Genomic DNA, 14,860 nt, shown 5'->3' with positions numbered 1-14,860 from the left:
CTTCCTATTGAGTCCGACGGAAGAACGGAGCATTGCAGCCGCTGACCAATTGGTCTTACTCCCAGTTGCAAATCGTACATAGGTATGTCGAGGCGTCTGGTGTCGTAGGGCCCCGAGTGCTTCCATACTTCCAGTTTCGATGAACCGAATGATCAGGCGGGGAAAGTTGTGGTCGCCAGTGTCCATGTCAGCAGAGATTGTCGGCGACATTGGATTTGGACTGTAAGTGTATTCAGACGTCATTGCTATACTTCACAGATATTTCCTAGGGTCAATGATATGTTCAGAAAGGGAGTAGACTCTGGTTTACGCGCGAATGCATGCACCTTGCATTCCCATTCCTCCTTCCGTGCTGATTCTCTTTGAACGCTAATTGAGTAATGGGGTGAAGTCGGTAATGAGAGCTGGCATTAAATAGTTATACATAGCAAACAGAAATCAAAATATACCAAGTTAAAAAGGCCCATCTCTCAATCCAACTCCATATCTCCTTCACTCGTGTTCCCCGCACTAGCCCCTTTCTCCAGGGTCTCCACAGCTCCTCGCATATCGTTCGAGCTCCCGACATAAGCAGTAACGGCTTCCAGCTTGTCCACGTAGGTTGCGTGCAGGTTGGCGCCAGAATCCTTTTTGGCCTGTCCATCCTTGGGGTCCTCTGTTCCAGCCCCTATTGACTGGCGACGTCCGCTGACGATTCGGTTTACAGCCCAGTTGACATAGCCAGTCGTACCGATCTCCCACTGTCGCTTTCCACTGCCAAACGCGAGCGATGACGCGCCATCTTGAGACGAGGGACCCTCGGCATAGGGCATGGACGCGTCCGGTGGAGGAAGGGAGGCCACAGTGTGGTAGAGATGGTTGAGTGATTCCGGAAGAATGGATAGGTTGGCTAGCGATTCGGAGCCTAGCAGTGCAGCGATTTCGCTGAAGCGCTTCTCTGCTCGCCGTTTGGCTGCTTTCGAGCTGGACAGTCCTCTCTTCAGAAGTCGGGTTAATCGCCGTTGCTAATGACACTTTAGTCGCTAGACAGCAAGTGACTGCCGGGCTGAACATACCTCGTCCAGTTGCTTTCGCAATTCCTCGATTTCCTCCATCATCTCCCTCTCCCTCTCGACAAGCTCTGTGCCTCCTTTTCCACCCGTGAGGTCAGCACCCTCATAGTGGGGTAGGACCACGACGTTTCCCTGCTCGAGCTCCGGTGCGATAAAGAAAATGTTCCGCAGACTCCATGCCTCGAAAAAGTCGAATGCGATATCGGTATGGTATTCCAGCAGAGTCTGGAACGCGACCAGTCCCTGCTCAACTTCCTGTGTCAAATCTTCCGCCTGTTTTTCAGGCGCTAGAAAAAGTTTAGCCTCAGAATTTAAAATACCAAGGGCACATACACACCTTTCACCGCTTTCTTCCCCTTCTTGCCCTTCGCTGGTGGCGGTGGTTCTGGAGGCTGTATAACCTTGGTTTTGCGCTCTTCAACCCATTTCAGCAAAAACTCTTCCATTCCGTTAACGCCATCCTGCACAGCGTTGTTGGCGATGTTGATAATGTCGTCAAGTAGCAATTGAGGTGCAAAACCCAAAGCTTCGCAAAGTAATAACGAAGAGGGTAGATGTGTCGTAGCTGACGATTCCTTGGGGTCAGCAGCTGCCATCGCGTCGGCGTCGTTGTCGATGCTGAATTGTGGTGGTCGTCGATGGTCGTCGCGTCATGAACGCGCTCAGCAAAGGAGCAAACATGGTCAAGATGCAAGTCGCGTTTCTGTTCCACGGAAGGTATTGCCGTGGGAACCGTTGCCGAAAAGGTCAACAGGGGCTCTTGATGCCATCAAATCCTCACCTGGAGAAGGACAAGCGCAAGTCGAAATCCGAAGGAAACCGCACTCAGAAACAAGATACGTTCATAAAATGACCCAATTCCAATGTGGTAGTTTGCTTAAATGAGCTCCTGAATTATTTACCTAGAATCTCTATGCTCACTCACAGAACGAGGCCCGATCGAATTGGAAATTTCCGAAAGAAGTATTCTATGGATACAAGTAAACCGCCGCTCATCTCGTCTCCACAGAGGCTCAAGACATATTTATACTCGATTCTGGTAGCCTTCTCTACAGTCCCAGCTTTAACCAGACACTCAGCTAACTCAAACCAAAGTATACGAGCCACCAGTACTTTACCGACCCGCTGAAACAATGGCGAGAACTAAGCATACGTCGCGTAAAAGTATTGGGGGAAAGCAAAACCACTGTAAGTTGGAGCTAACTCATAGCCTTCGGGACCTGCTTACCATCAGCAAATTGTTTACAGCACTGGGTGGAAAGACCCTTCCATACAGCGTCATCCATGGTGACAGACCTGGACCAGTGCCGGTCAGCTCATCAGCGATGCAAAAATACAAAAAGGTCCCTCTCGCTGTCAAGTCTGCACGTGTTGGGGCCCATAAGTCTACGACAAAAAGGACCAGAGGCACCAATGGCGCGTACATGAAATTTCAGCAACCCCGCAAGTTCAGGGCACCCAATGGCACCGTAGCGCTGCGAGAGATCCGCCACCACCAGGCAAATGGCGGTCGTTTGATCCCAAAGGGGCCGTTCCAACGACTTGTTCGCGAGTGTACAGCTGAGTTCAAAGTAGCTGAAGTATATCGAGTCTGCAAAATAATAGAAAGCTTACATTTCTCCGTAGAATGACATTCGTTTCCGTCCAGAGGCCCTCGAAGCGATCCAATTAGCTGCAGAGGCGTACTCGGTCGATCTTCTGGAGCAGGCTCAATTGGCGGCGTTGCATGCGAAACGCACTACCATCAAGCCGGCAGATTTAGCACTTGTTCGAAGGCTCCGAGGAGAGGCCCTCTTCGATGATTGAGTGGCAGACCAGGCAAGAGGATCGCCTACTATAGTCAGCATCACGATTAAACGTTCATTTACGATACAGAGGGCGCTCTGAAGGCATCGAGTCTATTTAGGTGTGCCCAACTTGTTAGTTCGGACTGTTCATAAAATCTACAAAGACTCGGCAAACGCTCACTCTCCTTCTCCACACACTAGCCGTGCGTCAGACACTCGGAGATATTGAGAGTGAAGTCGAAGATGGCTCGAAATTCTACGCCGAGTCGGGGTGCATCGCCCATGCAAAGGATGCCAGACACTGGTAAATGTAGGATCGACGAATTTTGTGCGATGAACGGCGGACACTAGGTGGGTACCATTAACGTGAGCTAATACTTGACAAAATAAAACGGAATGAATCCAGCAACCCTAGCAATACATAGGAACGTAAGGGAGTGATCAGCCCTTTTGACGGGGGCCTTGGGCATTGCTCTTCGTGCGTTGCTCGCTCCAGCCATCCGCACTCTCACAGTCTTCATCCTCGTTGGCCGAATCATAATCATTATCCGACTCGTTCGCTTCATCACCATCCTCGTCGCTCTCAACCTCATCTCCCTCATCTTCATCTTCCACGGCCTCCTCCGAGTCATCCTCATCCTCGTCATCATAGTCGTCTGCCGTTGAATCGTCGTTCGCGTTCATTACACATGTGTTTTGACTTCCAATGAGTGGCTCGTTCGACCATTCTGGGCTATCGAGGGTAGTTCTGAATTGTTGAGCCAAGAAGTCGTGATTAAAATCAGATTGATCTTCTGAGTATGCTGGCCGTGAAAGGGAGGCGCGGAGTGCCAGCCGCACAGTTTGGTACCAAGTCGTAAGTGCTTTATTGCAAGGGAATGACATCTCTCCATAGGGGGAGAAGTCCTGATCGATCATCACCAGATTTTGCTTGCCAGAGCCGCCAAAGAACGAACGGGCCTGAGAATTCCAGGAGGATTTGTGAAAGAGGAAGTCCATAATAACATTCACGTCCTTGGTGCGCGAATGAATGGGAACGACTCGTATGGCGACATGCAGGACAAGCCAGAAGAAAGACTCCAGGTCGTCAAGGATAGTATGGGCAGTGTCCAATGGACTGAGGAGCCTAATCGACATAAAGTCCCAAGTTCCCTGAATCTTGCGTCAGGATCAACTTATAGTGAGAAGGTTGGTTGCACTCACGGTTCTGTAATGAGGGCGTTTCGAGCGATCGATGGGTTCGCTGTTCTTTGCGGCTGGAGCTACAAGCTCCCAATCGGCAAGGATGCCTCTGTCTTCGGATTCAAGGGCCAGAACAGTGTTGTCGCTAATGTCGCCGTGGAACCACCCGCATTCGTAGGCCTTCTGGTGAGCTTCACATAAAGGCGTCAGTAAAAAGGAGTGCTGCAGGTATCACGCCCAGAGGTGCGCACCAAGAAATGCATCGTATATAGCTTGGAAGACGCCACGAATATCTTTGCCATCTTCGAGAAAGCGTGGCACTGAATGCTTGAGCAACCGATGATTGCTTTTCCCTGCAATCCAAGGAGTTTTGACCACCTCTTGGTTCCATGTCACATTGCCATCGTCGCCGCCACAGATGAGGTTGGTGGTGGGAGGAACACCATGTTCCTTCAGCTCCCTTGCGATGGTCGCACACGTTCTCCGAATCGCTGAGGTGGGCATACGGGCCCGTCGAGAGAACCACGAAAGGGCTTTGCGATTTTGGCGGTTGAGAACTCTTGTGGCCGCAGGCACCACCTCCTCGCTCATAAAGTTGCAGAAGCTGAGTATTTGCCAAATCGTCTGTTAGCAGATTCATTCGGCGGCAACTTGAAGTTGCATGCATCACCATCTGATCAGACCGGCGGATGTTGAAACCAAGCACTTCGGCATTCAGTTGGCTATTTTCTCGAACTTTCATTTCACACCTCGGGGTGCATCGCCCACGCATTGACCTCGAAAGTCTGTAGTAACCAGTGGCGAATGGAGTAAGATCGGCGGCCCTCGCGACGAACTGACTAAGGTATTAGGATATAGGAATAATACTACATGGTATATAGGGGAATGTAAGGAGGCATCAGGCCGTTCTGCGCGTGCTGCGACGGGTACCTTGGGCATCTAACCTCAGACTCTTCATAGGTGGCTCTCCACTACCATCCGCACCCTCATCTTCATCTTCTGGCCCTTCGCCTTCGCTCTCATCCATGCCCTCTGCTTCTTCGTCCTCTGCTTCTTCGTCCTCTCCCTCGTCGTCGTCTGCCTCCCCTTGACCTTCCTCAGCATCCCCGTCACAGTCCCCATCCCCACCCTGGTTCTCGTCATCGTCCTCCTCGCCATGCTGGGCAACATCATCATCACTGCCCTGCATAGTCGCCAAATCGCGCTTCCCAGCTCCCCGGGCGGCTGTCGTTGGACCACCCTTCGCTTTTACCACGACCCTGCTTTCACTTCCCATGAGTGGTTCTTTCGACCATTCTGTACTCTCTAGCGCAGTTGTGAATTGTTGAGCCAGGAAGTCGTGATTAAAACCAGATTGTTCTTCTGAGGATGCTGACCGTGTAAAGGAGGCGCGGAGTGCCAGTCGCACCTTTTTATACCACGAATCAAGTGCCTTGTTGCCGGGGAATGTCAGATTGCTGAAGGAGGTGGACCCTCCATCGATGAGCAGACAGTGTTCTTTGTAACCGCCGCCAAAGAATGAACGGGTGTTAGAATCCCAGGAGGAGGCGTGAAAGAGATCTTTCATAATAGTATTCACGTCCGCTAAGCGCGACTGAATGGGGACGACTCGTATGCTGACATGCAGGACGAGCCAAAAGAAAGACTCCAAGTCGTCAAGGACAGTGTGAGCGGCGTCCAATGAACTGAGGAGCTTGATCGACATAAAATCCCATGTGCCCTGGATAAGACTGTCCAGGAGCAAATTTCGGTGAGAAGATCGGTTTCACTCACGGTTCTATAATGAGGACGTTTCGACCGATCGACGGGTTCGTCATTTCTATCCTTGACGCGAATGGCAAGCTCCCAGTCGGCAAGGACACCTCTGTCCTCGAATTCAAGAACCAAAACGTTATTGTCGCTAATGTCGCGGTGCAACCACCCGCATTCATAGGCCTTCTGGTGAGCTGCATATAGAAGCATTAGTGGCAATGGAAGCCACTCAGGCCACGGCTGGAGCTACGCACCGACAAGCGCATCGTATATGACTTGGAAGACACCACGGATATTTTTGCAGTCTTCGAGAAAACGTGGCACTAGATTCTCGAGCAACCGATGATTAACCCGTGGATCGATAGGTTTGCGTTTCCGTGCGCCGACCCAAGGAGCGTCGAGGAAATCTTGTGTTCGTGTCACGTTGCCTTCAATATCGTCGCCACATATCAGGTCGGGGATGTGAGGGACGCCGTGCTCCTTCAGCTCCCTTAAGACGGCAGACTCCTTCTCCGAATCCTCCGTGTCAGGCCGCCACGTATCCTTCAAAAAACGAAAGACATTGTCTTTGAGGTCCCAGACCTTGTATGTTCTGGTGCACCGCCCTGTCAAAGATGCTGCGTCCACCATGGGTCGATAGGCGAGCACCTCGCGAGAAGACTCGCCCTGTCCGTTACCAGGAACCGCGATGACCTTCACTCCGCGTCCATCCTTCGGGGCTGAGAGCTTTTCGTGGGCGATGGCCTGTTCCTTGAGGGTAGGATCACGCACGGTCGGGTCTAGTCCGCGACCCTCTCTTGAGAGGTTGTTGAAGTGGAGAAAGAAGTCGATGAGTGGAAGGGGGTCGATGCGGAATTGGATTGCTGCAGAGACAACGATACCTGCCCTGTCGACACGAATAAGGCGGGCGTGCGGGTCCGTGATGAGGACCATGAAGAAGCAAGTGCGATGTTGGCGGTTGAGAACTTCCGTAGCCATGGTCGCCACCTTTCCACGCAAAAGCTCTGCCCCTTTACCATCGAGGAGAAACTCGTGCTCCTTCGGGTTGGCATTCTTGTGAACGGCGTCTTGGAAGGCCTGAACTGCATTCTTGGTGGTTTTGATCTCTGTGACAAGTTCGACCCTATCCAGCTGGGTCTCCTTAAAACCCTTGAGTATTTTACTCGCCCCATAGGAGCCCTTTTCTGGCTTCTTGTAGGTGGAAACGTCCGGTCGCCACTTCTTATCCCAGTCGGATTGGGCGTCGGGCGAATCAGACGAGTTGACCGATTTGTACTGGGGCATCAGGGTATTAAGTCTACGGGCCTGGTCAAAGGTGCGGTGCTTAGTCGGACTATCAACAGACACAGAGATTTGACATACCCAGGGTTCAGCCATTCCCTTTTCCTTTCCGCATTTCTTGAACTTGGCCTGTCGCGTTTTTCTCGCACTTTTCCAACTGTTTCGTTGGGTATCAGTGGCGGTGGTGGGGACAGTGTCAAAAAACGAGGCAGGGTATTGGTCGCTGCAAGCCAGCTTCAATCCCTTCTCGCTTCGGACGAATTCATCAAGAAAGGTCTCGACGGGCATAGGGCCTATGATGTTGGATTCCACTTCCCTTGCCATTTGGACGTGTAAGTCGTCGACTGCTTTGAGAAACTCCTGTTGGCCGAGGGCGCTTCCTTCTTGTGTGCGCGATCTGGTGCGCTCGTACCGACTCTGGCTAGAGAGCTTTTTGCCCTTGGTGGGGGTACGCTGTTGAATGTTTGAATCGGACATCACGAGAGGTAGTGCTGAGGACCTGGAAGGTGGCTTACCTGGTTATATGGTGAAACGAGATCCAGTTAAATGAGGCAAGATGAGTCCCAAAACGTGGCTCGAGGCAGGTTGTGGTCAGAGGCAGCTCGTGTTCAAGCTGTGGGTCCATCGCCAGGTGGTGTCCGTGTGACGCGAAACATGTGTTGTGTTTTCAAACTCCGCTGCCACCCCTGCTAGCGTGCCAGAATTTAAGCGCCCAAAGCGCCTGACCCTTCAAATCAACACGCTTCTCTTCGAGCAGGGACTTCAGTAGATTATCCGTAAGAATTAGTAACAGTCTATTGTCCAGTAGAGATCAGAGAGAGCATGGTAATGACAATCCCGCAGTGTGAACGAAGGCTTGAGGATAGAATGGATGCGCGAGTGGCTTAACTTGAAGCGCCATGATCGATAACGGCGGCGTTTCTGTGCGGTTCTACTGCGAAGTGCTTTTATACTTGATTTGGACAGCGGAGCTGTGCTAGGATGACCATACCCTTTCCGATCGTACATGGACTTACACTGATGGGAGCAGTTGCGACTGCCATCCCAAGAATCCATACTAATGCACGCTCTCTTCAAACTCGGACGCCTGCAGTACGATGCTCCATATTGAAAAAAGGGCTATCGAGACAACCATCGCTGAGAAGTATTCACTTCCCCCACAATGTTAATGTAGGCGCTTCGACCAGCAGGCCCCGGTGAGGCTATCCATGAGTCTGAATCACGAGCATGGCGAAGGTATATCTCGTTCCGAATAAGTTGCACAGGGTGCGTGGGCCTCGCTAATGTGATCATGGGAGGGTGAAAGCACCAAACAACCTGAAGTTCCAACAGGCTCTGACGTGAGTGCATCTTCGGAATTGCACAGGAGAGTGCCGCTCGGTATCGAGTCTCGACCCCCTGGCAGGGGATCCGATCGCCTGGCAGGCTATCCACTTTCACTCCCTGTCGAACGGCCTCATCGATGAGGGAACTCCCGCCCCTATATTAATAGTATGTGTTCAAGTTCCCCCTGCGAGATCTCTTGTATTTATTGGATTCAAGGCCGATTTCAGCCACACGTTGGCCGACCATCCCTGTCGACTTGGGATAATTGGGAACCGTGACATTGTGAACATTCTCAAGATACAGTAGTGCCGGGAGGCTGGCGGCAACGATACTCTGTGTCAGACATAGTCCAGCTCCCCAGGCCTGATCGCTGCATTCTGGATTCTTCCGATTCACCTTGTGCGATATCAGCAATTCGTGAATGTAACTAAACAAAATAAAAATAAAAACAATACAGAACGGGCAGAAGAAGCCCATTTCGAAAACCAAAATAAAAATAACTCATAAAGTATACCGCACAAAAACGTCTATGCGATCATTCTAGCAACCAAGGCACAATCGCTTCCCAATAAAAGGTTACACAATCCAAGGCCCTCGAAACGGATTTACTCCTTGTCCTCGTTTTCAGCGAGAGTTTCTTCTTCCTCACCTGGAATCCCAGGTGTGCTCTGATCGCTCTTCGTCTCCATCTCAGCACACGCTTTCCTGCGATACTCGTCAGCGCATCCTCCTCTCCAAAACGACTAGTCATCCATACCTGTAGGCATCTCGACACGTCTGCCGTGCCGACGCGGACTTCCACTTCTGGTGCACAGATTGAGGGGCCAACATATCCGCATCGAGTTCTTCCAAGGGAATGTCTCAGTACCCGCCTCGGAGGCTAATCACGGAAGTAAATGTCAACTTACTCGAGTCCTCGCCCAACAGATGTAGTTTCTCTCGAGGTAGATATTGCCTACGAAGAGCATGAATTAAAGAGGGAGAATGGTGTGTAGGACCGACAACGTACCATGAATTAGTCCTATCATAGAACCTCACAATCCATAGCTTGATCTTCCTCTTCGTCCTTGTAGCCTTGAAATCAGCCACAATGTTGGGAGGAACATCGGGATGGTCCATGTCGAACACCACAGCTGGCCACCAAGGGTAGGACTCTGTATAACACCAAAGACATCAGAAAGGTTACCAATCCAAGGGTTTGCGAAATCTGCATACCTGCTTTCGCCCAGACTACAAGCAAGAACGTAATCGCAAATCAGCCTCCACACTACGTCCAGGAGAATAAACCAAACATACCCAAGGTCCCACTCTCGTAGGTAACCTTCCTAGGATGCCTCCGAGCAGGCGGCCCACCCCTATTCTTCTTCCCTTTCGAATCAGGTGAAGATTGTTCCGGTACATCCGCCGATCCCTCTTCCTCTTCCTCCTCCTCTTCCTCCCCTTCGGCATCCCGATCCCCTTCATCACTCGGTAAATCGCTCAACTCGCTCAGATCCGAACCCTCGTCGGTGGTACCTTGAGCATTCCGCGCAGCTTGTCTCCGACCACTTGAAGGTGGTTTGGAAGATCCAGCAACAGCGTTCCTGCTGCTGGGTGGCTTGGTCTTGGATTTAGATGTTGACGAAGGCGCTGCACTGGGTGTAGCAGTTGTCTCATCAACAGGACCAGGACCAGCACCGCCTTGGGGCGGTTGACTCGCTCCAGCAGCCTCAGCTTCCCTCCTCAACCGCTCCTTCTCAGCCTTCCGCCTCATACTCTTCTGCTTCCTCGTGTACGGCGTGTCGAGCTCCTCAATCACAATCCTTCCAGCAGCGTCTGTCGAAGTTCTGGAAATGACATCACCGACCAGGGGTGTACCGGGCGGCGCCGGAGAAACGCTAAAAACGGGTTTGGGCTCGGAAAGGTCGACTTCCATCTTCTCCGTGTCTTCCTCCTTGGGTTCTTTGTCCTCTGGCGCGGGGGTTTCCAGCGTCTGGTTCTCCGAAGCGGCGGTGCTGACAATCGAAAGCCGAGACGATGGATGTTCTGTGAACGCACAGCCATCAGGACACAGCGGCGTAACGACAAGCCAAAAAAAGATCTACACACCTGTCTTCTGTCGCTTCCTCGGAGGAGGCATAGGGGTCTTGTTCTCCGAAGGAGGAGCTCTCCCACCTCTGCGATGATCAGCAGGCAAAATCCACCCAGCATTAAACAATTGGAACGAGCCCCGATTGTCCACATCGTCCACCACCCTAGGTGCACCCGGCAGAGGCTGCGAAGACGAAGAAGACCTCTTCTTCGGCCTCGTGGGCGATTCGGGCGAAGGCGCTGCTGGGGGAGCTCCACTAGAGACACTGGATGAAGGGCCAGGCTCTGCAGACCCCGCGGCTCTCTCTACGGCAGGCGTGCCTGAAGAAGCCCTCGCCGCCTTCCTCGCCTTCGCCCTCTCGTACTCCGCCTTCCGGTCCCGTTTCTTCTTCTTGGGTTTGGGAGGCGGAAGGATGGGAGAGGGTGGCGGCTGTGGTTTGTACCTAGCGAACTCGAAGCTGAAGAGAGAAGCAATGGGGTCTTCGTTCAATTCCAAGTTCAATCCATCCTTTATGGCATCATTGGAAGTGAGAAGGTCCAGTATCTCGAGAGGTGGTTCCAGGTCGCCAATTACAGGTAACGCAGCTGTGGTAGAAGACGCGTCGGAGGTGCTGGCTGCGGGAGCTGCAGGATCGGCTGGAGGGCGGATGACGAGCTGGTCGAGCTTCTCGAGAATAGGTCGCGACATTGTTCTGAGTCGTAGCGCCACCTTGAAGTGCGCTGTCCCTTGTTTGTTGTATAAGAGGGCGTTGGCGATGACTAGGTCAATATCGTCCTGGAGAACGTCCAGTCAACATCTTCGTTTCGAAGGGTCGGAATGACTTACCTTGAACGTCTGCACATCCCAGTACTCGTGCTTGTCCAGCCTATCCTCGATCATCGTCCAACACATCGGGTTTAGAACCACGTCGTAGTAGTCTGGTACTTCGTTTTTGTTCACGGGATTCTTGAAGTAGTCATTGCGGTCGGCCCTGACGTCAAGTCAGTAAAAGGCATCGCATTGATAACGTTTCGAGACCTACGCCATGATGTGCTCCAACGCCATTCGTAGGGCTGCTTCATGGGGGAACAGAGACGTAGATAGAATTTGATGTATAATTTCCGTTTGCCTCAATTTCCTCATTTCCCGCAACCGCGTCAGCTGGGTCAGCGCCTTCAATTTGACAAGGTCTTGACGGAGTCTCTTGAGTTGCTACAATAACAGCTTTAGCAAAGACAGGGACGGGAGGTAGACATGGACTCACATCCAGCTTCATCTCCTTCTGCTCGTCGCTTTGAATTTTGCCTCCACTCGCCGTCCATGGTTCCAAGTGTAGCCTCTTCAGCAACGGAGCCCCTCGCCGAGCCTCCCGCTTCAAACTCCAATACCGACAGACCAGTTGCACGAACTCAACCTTCCTCCGTATCTTGATCTTGTTAATGTACTGGACAATCCGGTTGACGATGATAGCGGGAACGATGGGAGGACCGGGTTTGTACGTTTTGTTATACGCCCTAGCGGTCTTGGAGATCTGCGTTGAAGAGAGTTGGGCATTCTTCTGCGCCTCGGCGGCTAGTGCTGCTGTCCGGATTTCTTGTTGCTCCCTCTGCTCAAATGTCAGTCGCCAGTCTGGGTGGACTGTTGGGACGGCGTACAGGTAAGTGCCTCTCGCAGTAAGCTTGAAGTGTGGCCGGCTCCGCTCCTGGGGTGGATTTCATTGGCAGTAAAAGCTTCTCTTGTCTTGCGCAAGTGGTATGGAACGCGACAAAACAGGATGGCTTTGCGCACTGAATACAGGCACCGCCTCGCTGCTCGCATAGTGAGCATTTCTAAAACGACAGTCAGCATATCGCGCGCGTTCAGAGAGGAGAATACGCACCAACTTCCACCGCTGTTTGGATATCTGCTCCCCTCCTGTGATAGGCTCCATGAACACTTCGTTCGCCACTCGAGTTTCAGGCACCCAGATTGCGCAAAGCAGATGGACCCAGTCGCCGGTTACTGTTTGCTTGAAGGCACCTCCTTCATTGGGACATAGAATGCATTGCTTCGCGGGTGGTTAGCATGCGGAGGGATAGGTGTGAGCAGCGGGCTTACCACTGGGTTCTCCGGCGACACAGTACACTTTCTGCATAGCCATTGGCCTTCAGGGATGTAGGGGACACCATAGCAATCTACAACATTTGGTTAAAGGGTCGAAATTTCGATTGGAGCACCTGGGACCGACCTTGGTGAACCGCGAGATTGCAGCCGTCGCAAAACACAATCGCGTTCGTGTTCTCTCCTTCAGAATCGTCACAAATGGCGCAAGTCGAGTCTTCTGAGGGCATTGCGAGGTCGTGTTTTGGCAAATTCTTCGTCTAAAGCGTTCACAGCGTCGGTACTGGTCCCGGTGAAATCCAAAAGACATACTACGCACCAAGTCAAACCATTCCTTCTCGAGCCTATCCATGATGATTTCGAAGGTCTCGTAGCTGATTTTGTCCATCTGCTCTTTCTTCCTCTCGTTGTTGATGGCTTCCAGCCATTCGAGGTCTTGCTCGTCCATATCGTATTCGACTTGCCGAGCCAGGTCGATTTCCAGGGGCTCTAAGCGAGTCTTCAGTCACCAATCGCTACCAAAGCACCACTCAAAACGCACCTATATGTCGTATATAGTAGTCTGGTCTCGTAAAGTCCGAGAAATCATTGTCTGTGCTCAAAGTTCAGCCCAACACCGTCGCCTGCAAACCAGTTTCGTACTCACAGCCAAACGACCGGGCTTGCCCATCGTGCACGCCGTTGGGCTGCGTCGATACATCGTCCTTGATCTTCTCGAATTCGGCCTTTGGTATTACCGCAGGCCCTGGCGAATGGCGCGGTCCCCTGGCCATCGACGTCGCGACTGGGAATCGTTGATGGTCCGCAACAAACTCAGGGAGATTCCCTCAAAGTGATTTCAGTGACGCGCTCGGGCTTTGCTCACGTGACATCTAGCCCCTATCTCTCAGTGCCACTCAAGCGCTTCTAGTAGATTTTGAAGTTCTAGTTAAATTACACTGTGGTATGCGTACAAAATGGATATCCAAAACTATAGTTCATCACTCGCCCGTTCCTTCTTAATAACGTTTGAAAGGTCCGCAGAGCCGTCCAACACAGAGTCGAAGAACTTGCTCAAAGCTTCCATCTTCGTAGCACCTTCGTAGAGAACGGGATCCGTAGAGCCCGCTGCGTAGATGAGGACCTTGGATCCCTTTCCACCTTCGCTGACACCGAGGGCAGACGCAGCCTCGCCCTTCTCATCACGATGTGTTCCGAGATCGAGCTTCCCGCTGTATTTGTTGCTGAGGACCTTCCAGAGTAGAGGGACCTTGGAGTCTTTCGTCAACAGCAGTGCCCTCGGCTTCTTCGTGCTCTGCAGGAAAAACACTGTGTCAGCTCTGCGTTTGAGTAGACGTGGAAGAGACGAGACGCACCTTCTCCACCCATGGTTGAATCTCTGCAGCCTTGTATAGCTTCTTTGGTGGGTTGGCGATTCGGAGGCTTGCAGCTTTAAAGATGGCACTCGCTGACCGTTCGCTCTCGTATGGAATGGGGTTCAGGTGTTTACCCCGGGGGAAGATCTAGAGGCCTGTAAGTCTCACAGTTGCACAGTGTTGAGACAGAACGCATACCTTGATTGTTGGGAAACCTTTCACGCCCTGAACATCGAAGACAGTCAGCTTCACCCATAGCCATACAACAACTCGCACACACCTGCTCCGCACATAACCGCTTATTCTTATCATCATCGCAATCCACCGCATACGTGGGCACCAACGGGGCCAGCGAGCTCGCCGCTTTGCTCAGTTCAGGAACCAATCGTTGACAGTGCTAACCCAAGTCAGTCCCTTCAGTCCCCATCGAATTCCAGTCTCGAAGTGGGAAACGTACCCCACACCAAGGTGCAACAAACGCAACCACGCTAGTTTCCTAAACCCGCCATAACATCAGTATCCCAACTCCAATTGTTCCAGAGACAGCCAACGTACCGGCTTCTCCATAGCCTTCCTGAACCCCTTCTCATCCAACGACTTCACTTTACTATCTCTCGGGAAAAGCGCCGCCGACACCAGCGAAGGAGTCAACGCCAACGCGATCAAAGCATTCGTGAGCAACATCCTAGTATCAGCCTTCCGGTCGTTTCTTCGAGTTCGTCGCGGTTCGCCCAACTAGAGGCTTAGAGCCCACACAGAATCAATGTCGGAAAAGAGGAGAAATGATTCGAGCTCATCACGGGCGGCAATAAATAGATTCGCGCGGAAACGTTGTGACACGTCAGTTTTGATGGAGACGGGATGTCGGGCCGAGGGTCCCTTGAATGATTAGCGCCCAAAAGGGCGGTTCTTTGGCATTTGCTTTTGCTTTCCTGACGTAAATTGCACAGAGCTGAGAAGAATGAGGGTGGTATG

At 52.0% G+C, this 14,860-nt stretch overlaps 5 protein-coding genes across 5 annotated transcripts; 1 reads left to right on the top strand and 4 right to left on the bottom strand.

Annotated features, from left to right (window-relative positions):
- Positions 1-470: 470 nt before the first annotated feature.
- Positions 471-1,648, bottom strand: CC1G_04035 (hypothetical protein; the record flags this gene model as incomplete). The annotated part of the gene is made up of 3 exons (XM_001831092.1): positions 471-1,004; positions 1,056-1,339; positions 1,390-1,648. The coding sequence occupies 3 exons, from the start codon at positions 1,646-1,648 to the stop codon at positions 471-473; spliced, it is 1,077 nt and encodes a 358-aa protein (XP_001831144.1).
- Positions 1,649-2,185: 537 nt separating this feature from the next.
- Positions 2,186-2,858, top strand: CC1G_04034 (hypothetical protein; the record flags this gene model as incomplete). The annotated part of the gene is made up of 3 exons (XM_001831091.2): positions 2,186-2,240; positions 2,301-2,623; positions 2,679-2,858. The coding sequence occupies 3 exons, from the start codon at positions 2,186-2,188 to the stop codon at positions 2,856-2,858; spliced, it is 558 nt and encodes a 185-aa protein (XP_001831143.2).
- A 422-nt stretch (positions 2,859-3,280) lies between these two features.
- Positions 3,281-7,531, bottom strand: CC1G_04033 (other/FunK1 protein kinase; the record flags this gene model as incomplete). Its single annotated transcript, XM_001831090.1, has 6 exons — positions 3,281-3,991; positions 4,043-4,212; positions 4,273-4,625; positions 4,966-5,741; positions 5,795-5,967; positions 6,028-7,531. 6 exons carry the CDS (start codon positions 7,529-7,531, stop codon positions 3,281-3,283), a joined length of 3,687 nt encoding a protein of 1,228 aa, XP_001831142.1.
- Positions 7,532-8,985: 1,454 nt separating this feature from the next.
- CC1G_04032 (bromodomain and PHD finger-containing protein 3) lies at positions 8,986-13,303 on the bottom strand (the record flags this gene model as incomplete). The annotated part of the gene is made up of 17 exons (XM_001831089.2): positions 8,986-9,085; positions 9,138-9,225; positions 9,289-9,335; positions 9,390-9,534; positions 9,596-9,610; positions 9,677-10,405; positions 10,469-11,225; positions 11,277-11,421; positions 11,473-11,642; positions 11,695-12,036; positions 12,086-12,259; positions 12,310-12,477; positions 12,528-12,604; positions 12,658-12,790; positions 12,850-13,019; positions 13,072-13,122; positions 13,177-13,303. 17 exons carry the CDS (start codon positions 13,301-13,303, stop codon positions 8,986-8,988), a joined length of 3,438 nt encoding a protein of 1,145 aa, XP_001831141.2.
- Positions 13,304-13,500: 197 nt separating this feature from the next.
- Positions 13,501-14,569, bottom strand: CC1G_14792 (disulfide isomerase; the record flags this gene model as incomplete). The annotated part of the gene is made up of 6 exons (XM_002910768.1): positions 13,501-13,824; positions 13,886-14,032; positions 14,084-14,110; positions 14,166-14,282; positions 14,343-14,381; positions 14,441-14,569. The coding sequence occupies 6 exons, from the start codon at positions 14,567-14,569 to the stop codon at positions 13,501-13,503; spliced, it is 783 nt and encodes a 260-aa protein (XP_002910814.1).
- Positions 14,570-14,860: the final 291 nt, after the last annotated feature.

The sequence above is a fragment of the Coprinopsis cinerea genome, assembly GCF_000182895.1.
Source record: "Coprinopsis cinerea okayama7#130 chromosome 7 map unlocalized cont3.7, whole genome shotgun sequence".
NCBI lineage: Eukaryota > Fungi > Basidiomycota > Agaricomycetes > Agaricales > Psathyrellaceae > Coprinopsis > Coprinopsis cinerea.
The sequence above is the reverse complement of the archived record's forward strand: the minus strand, read 5'-3'. Positions and strand labels throughout refer to the sequence as shown.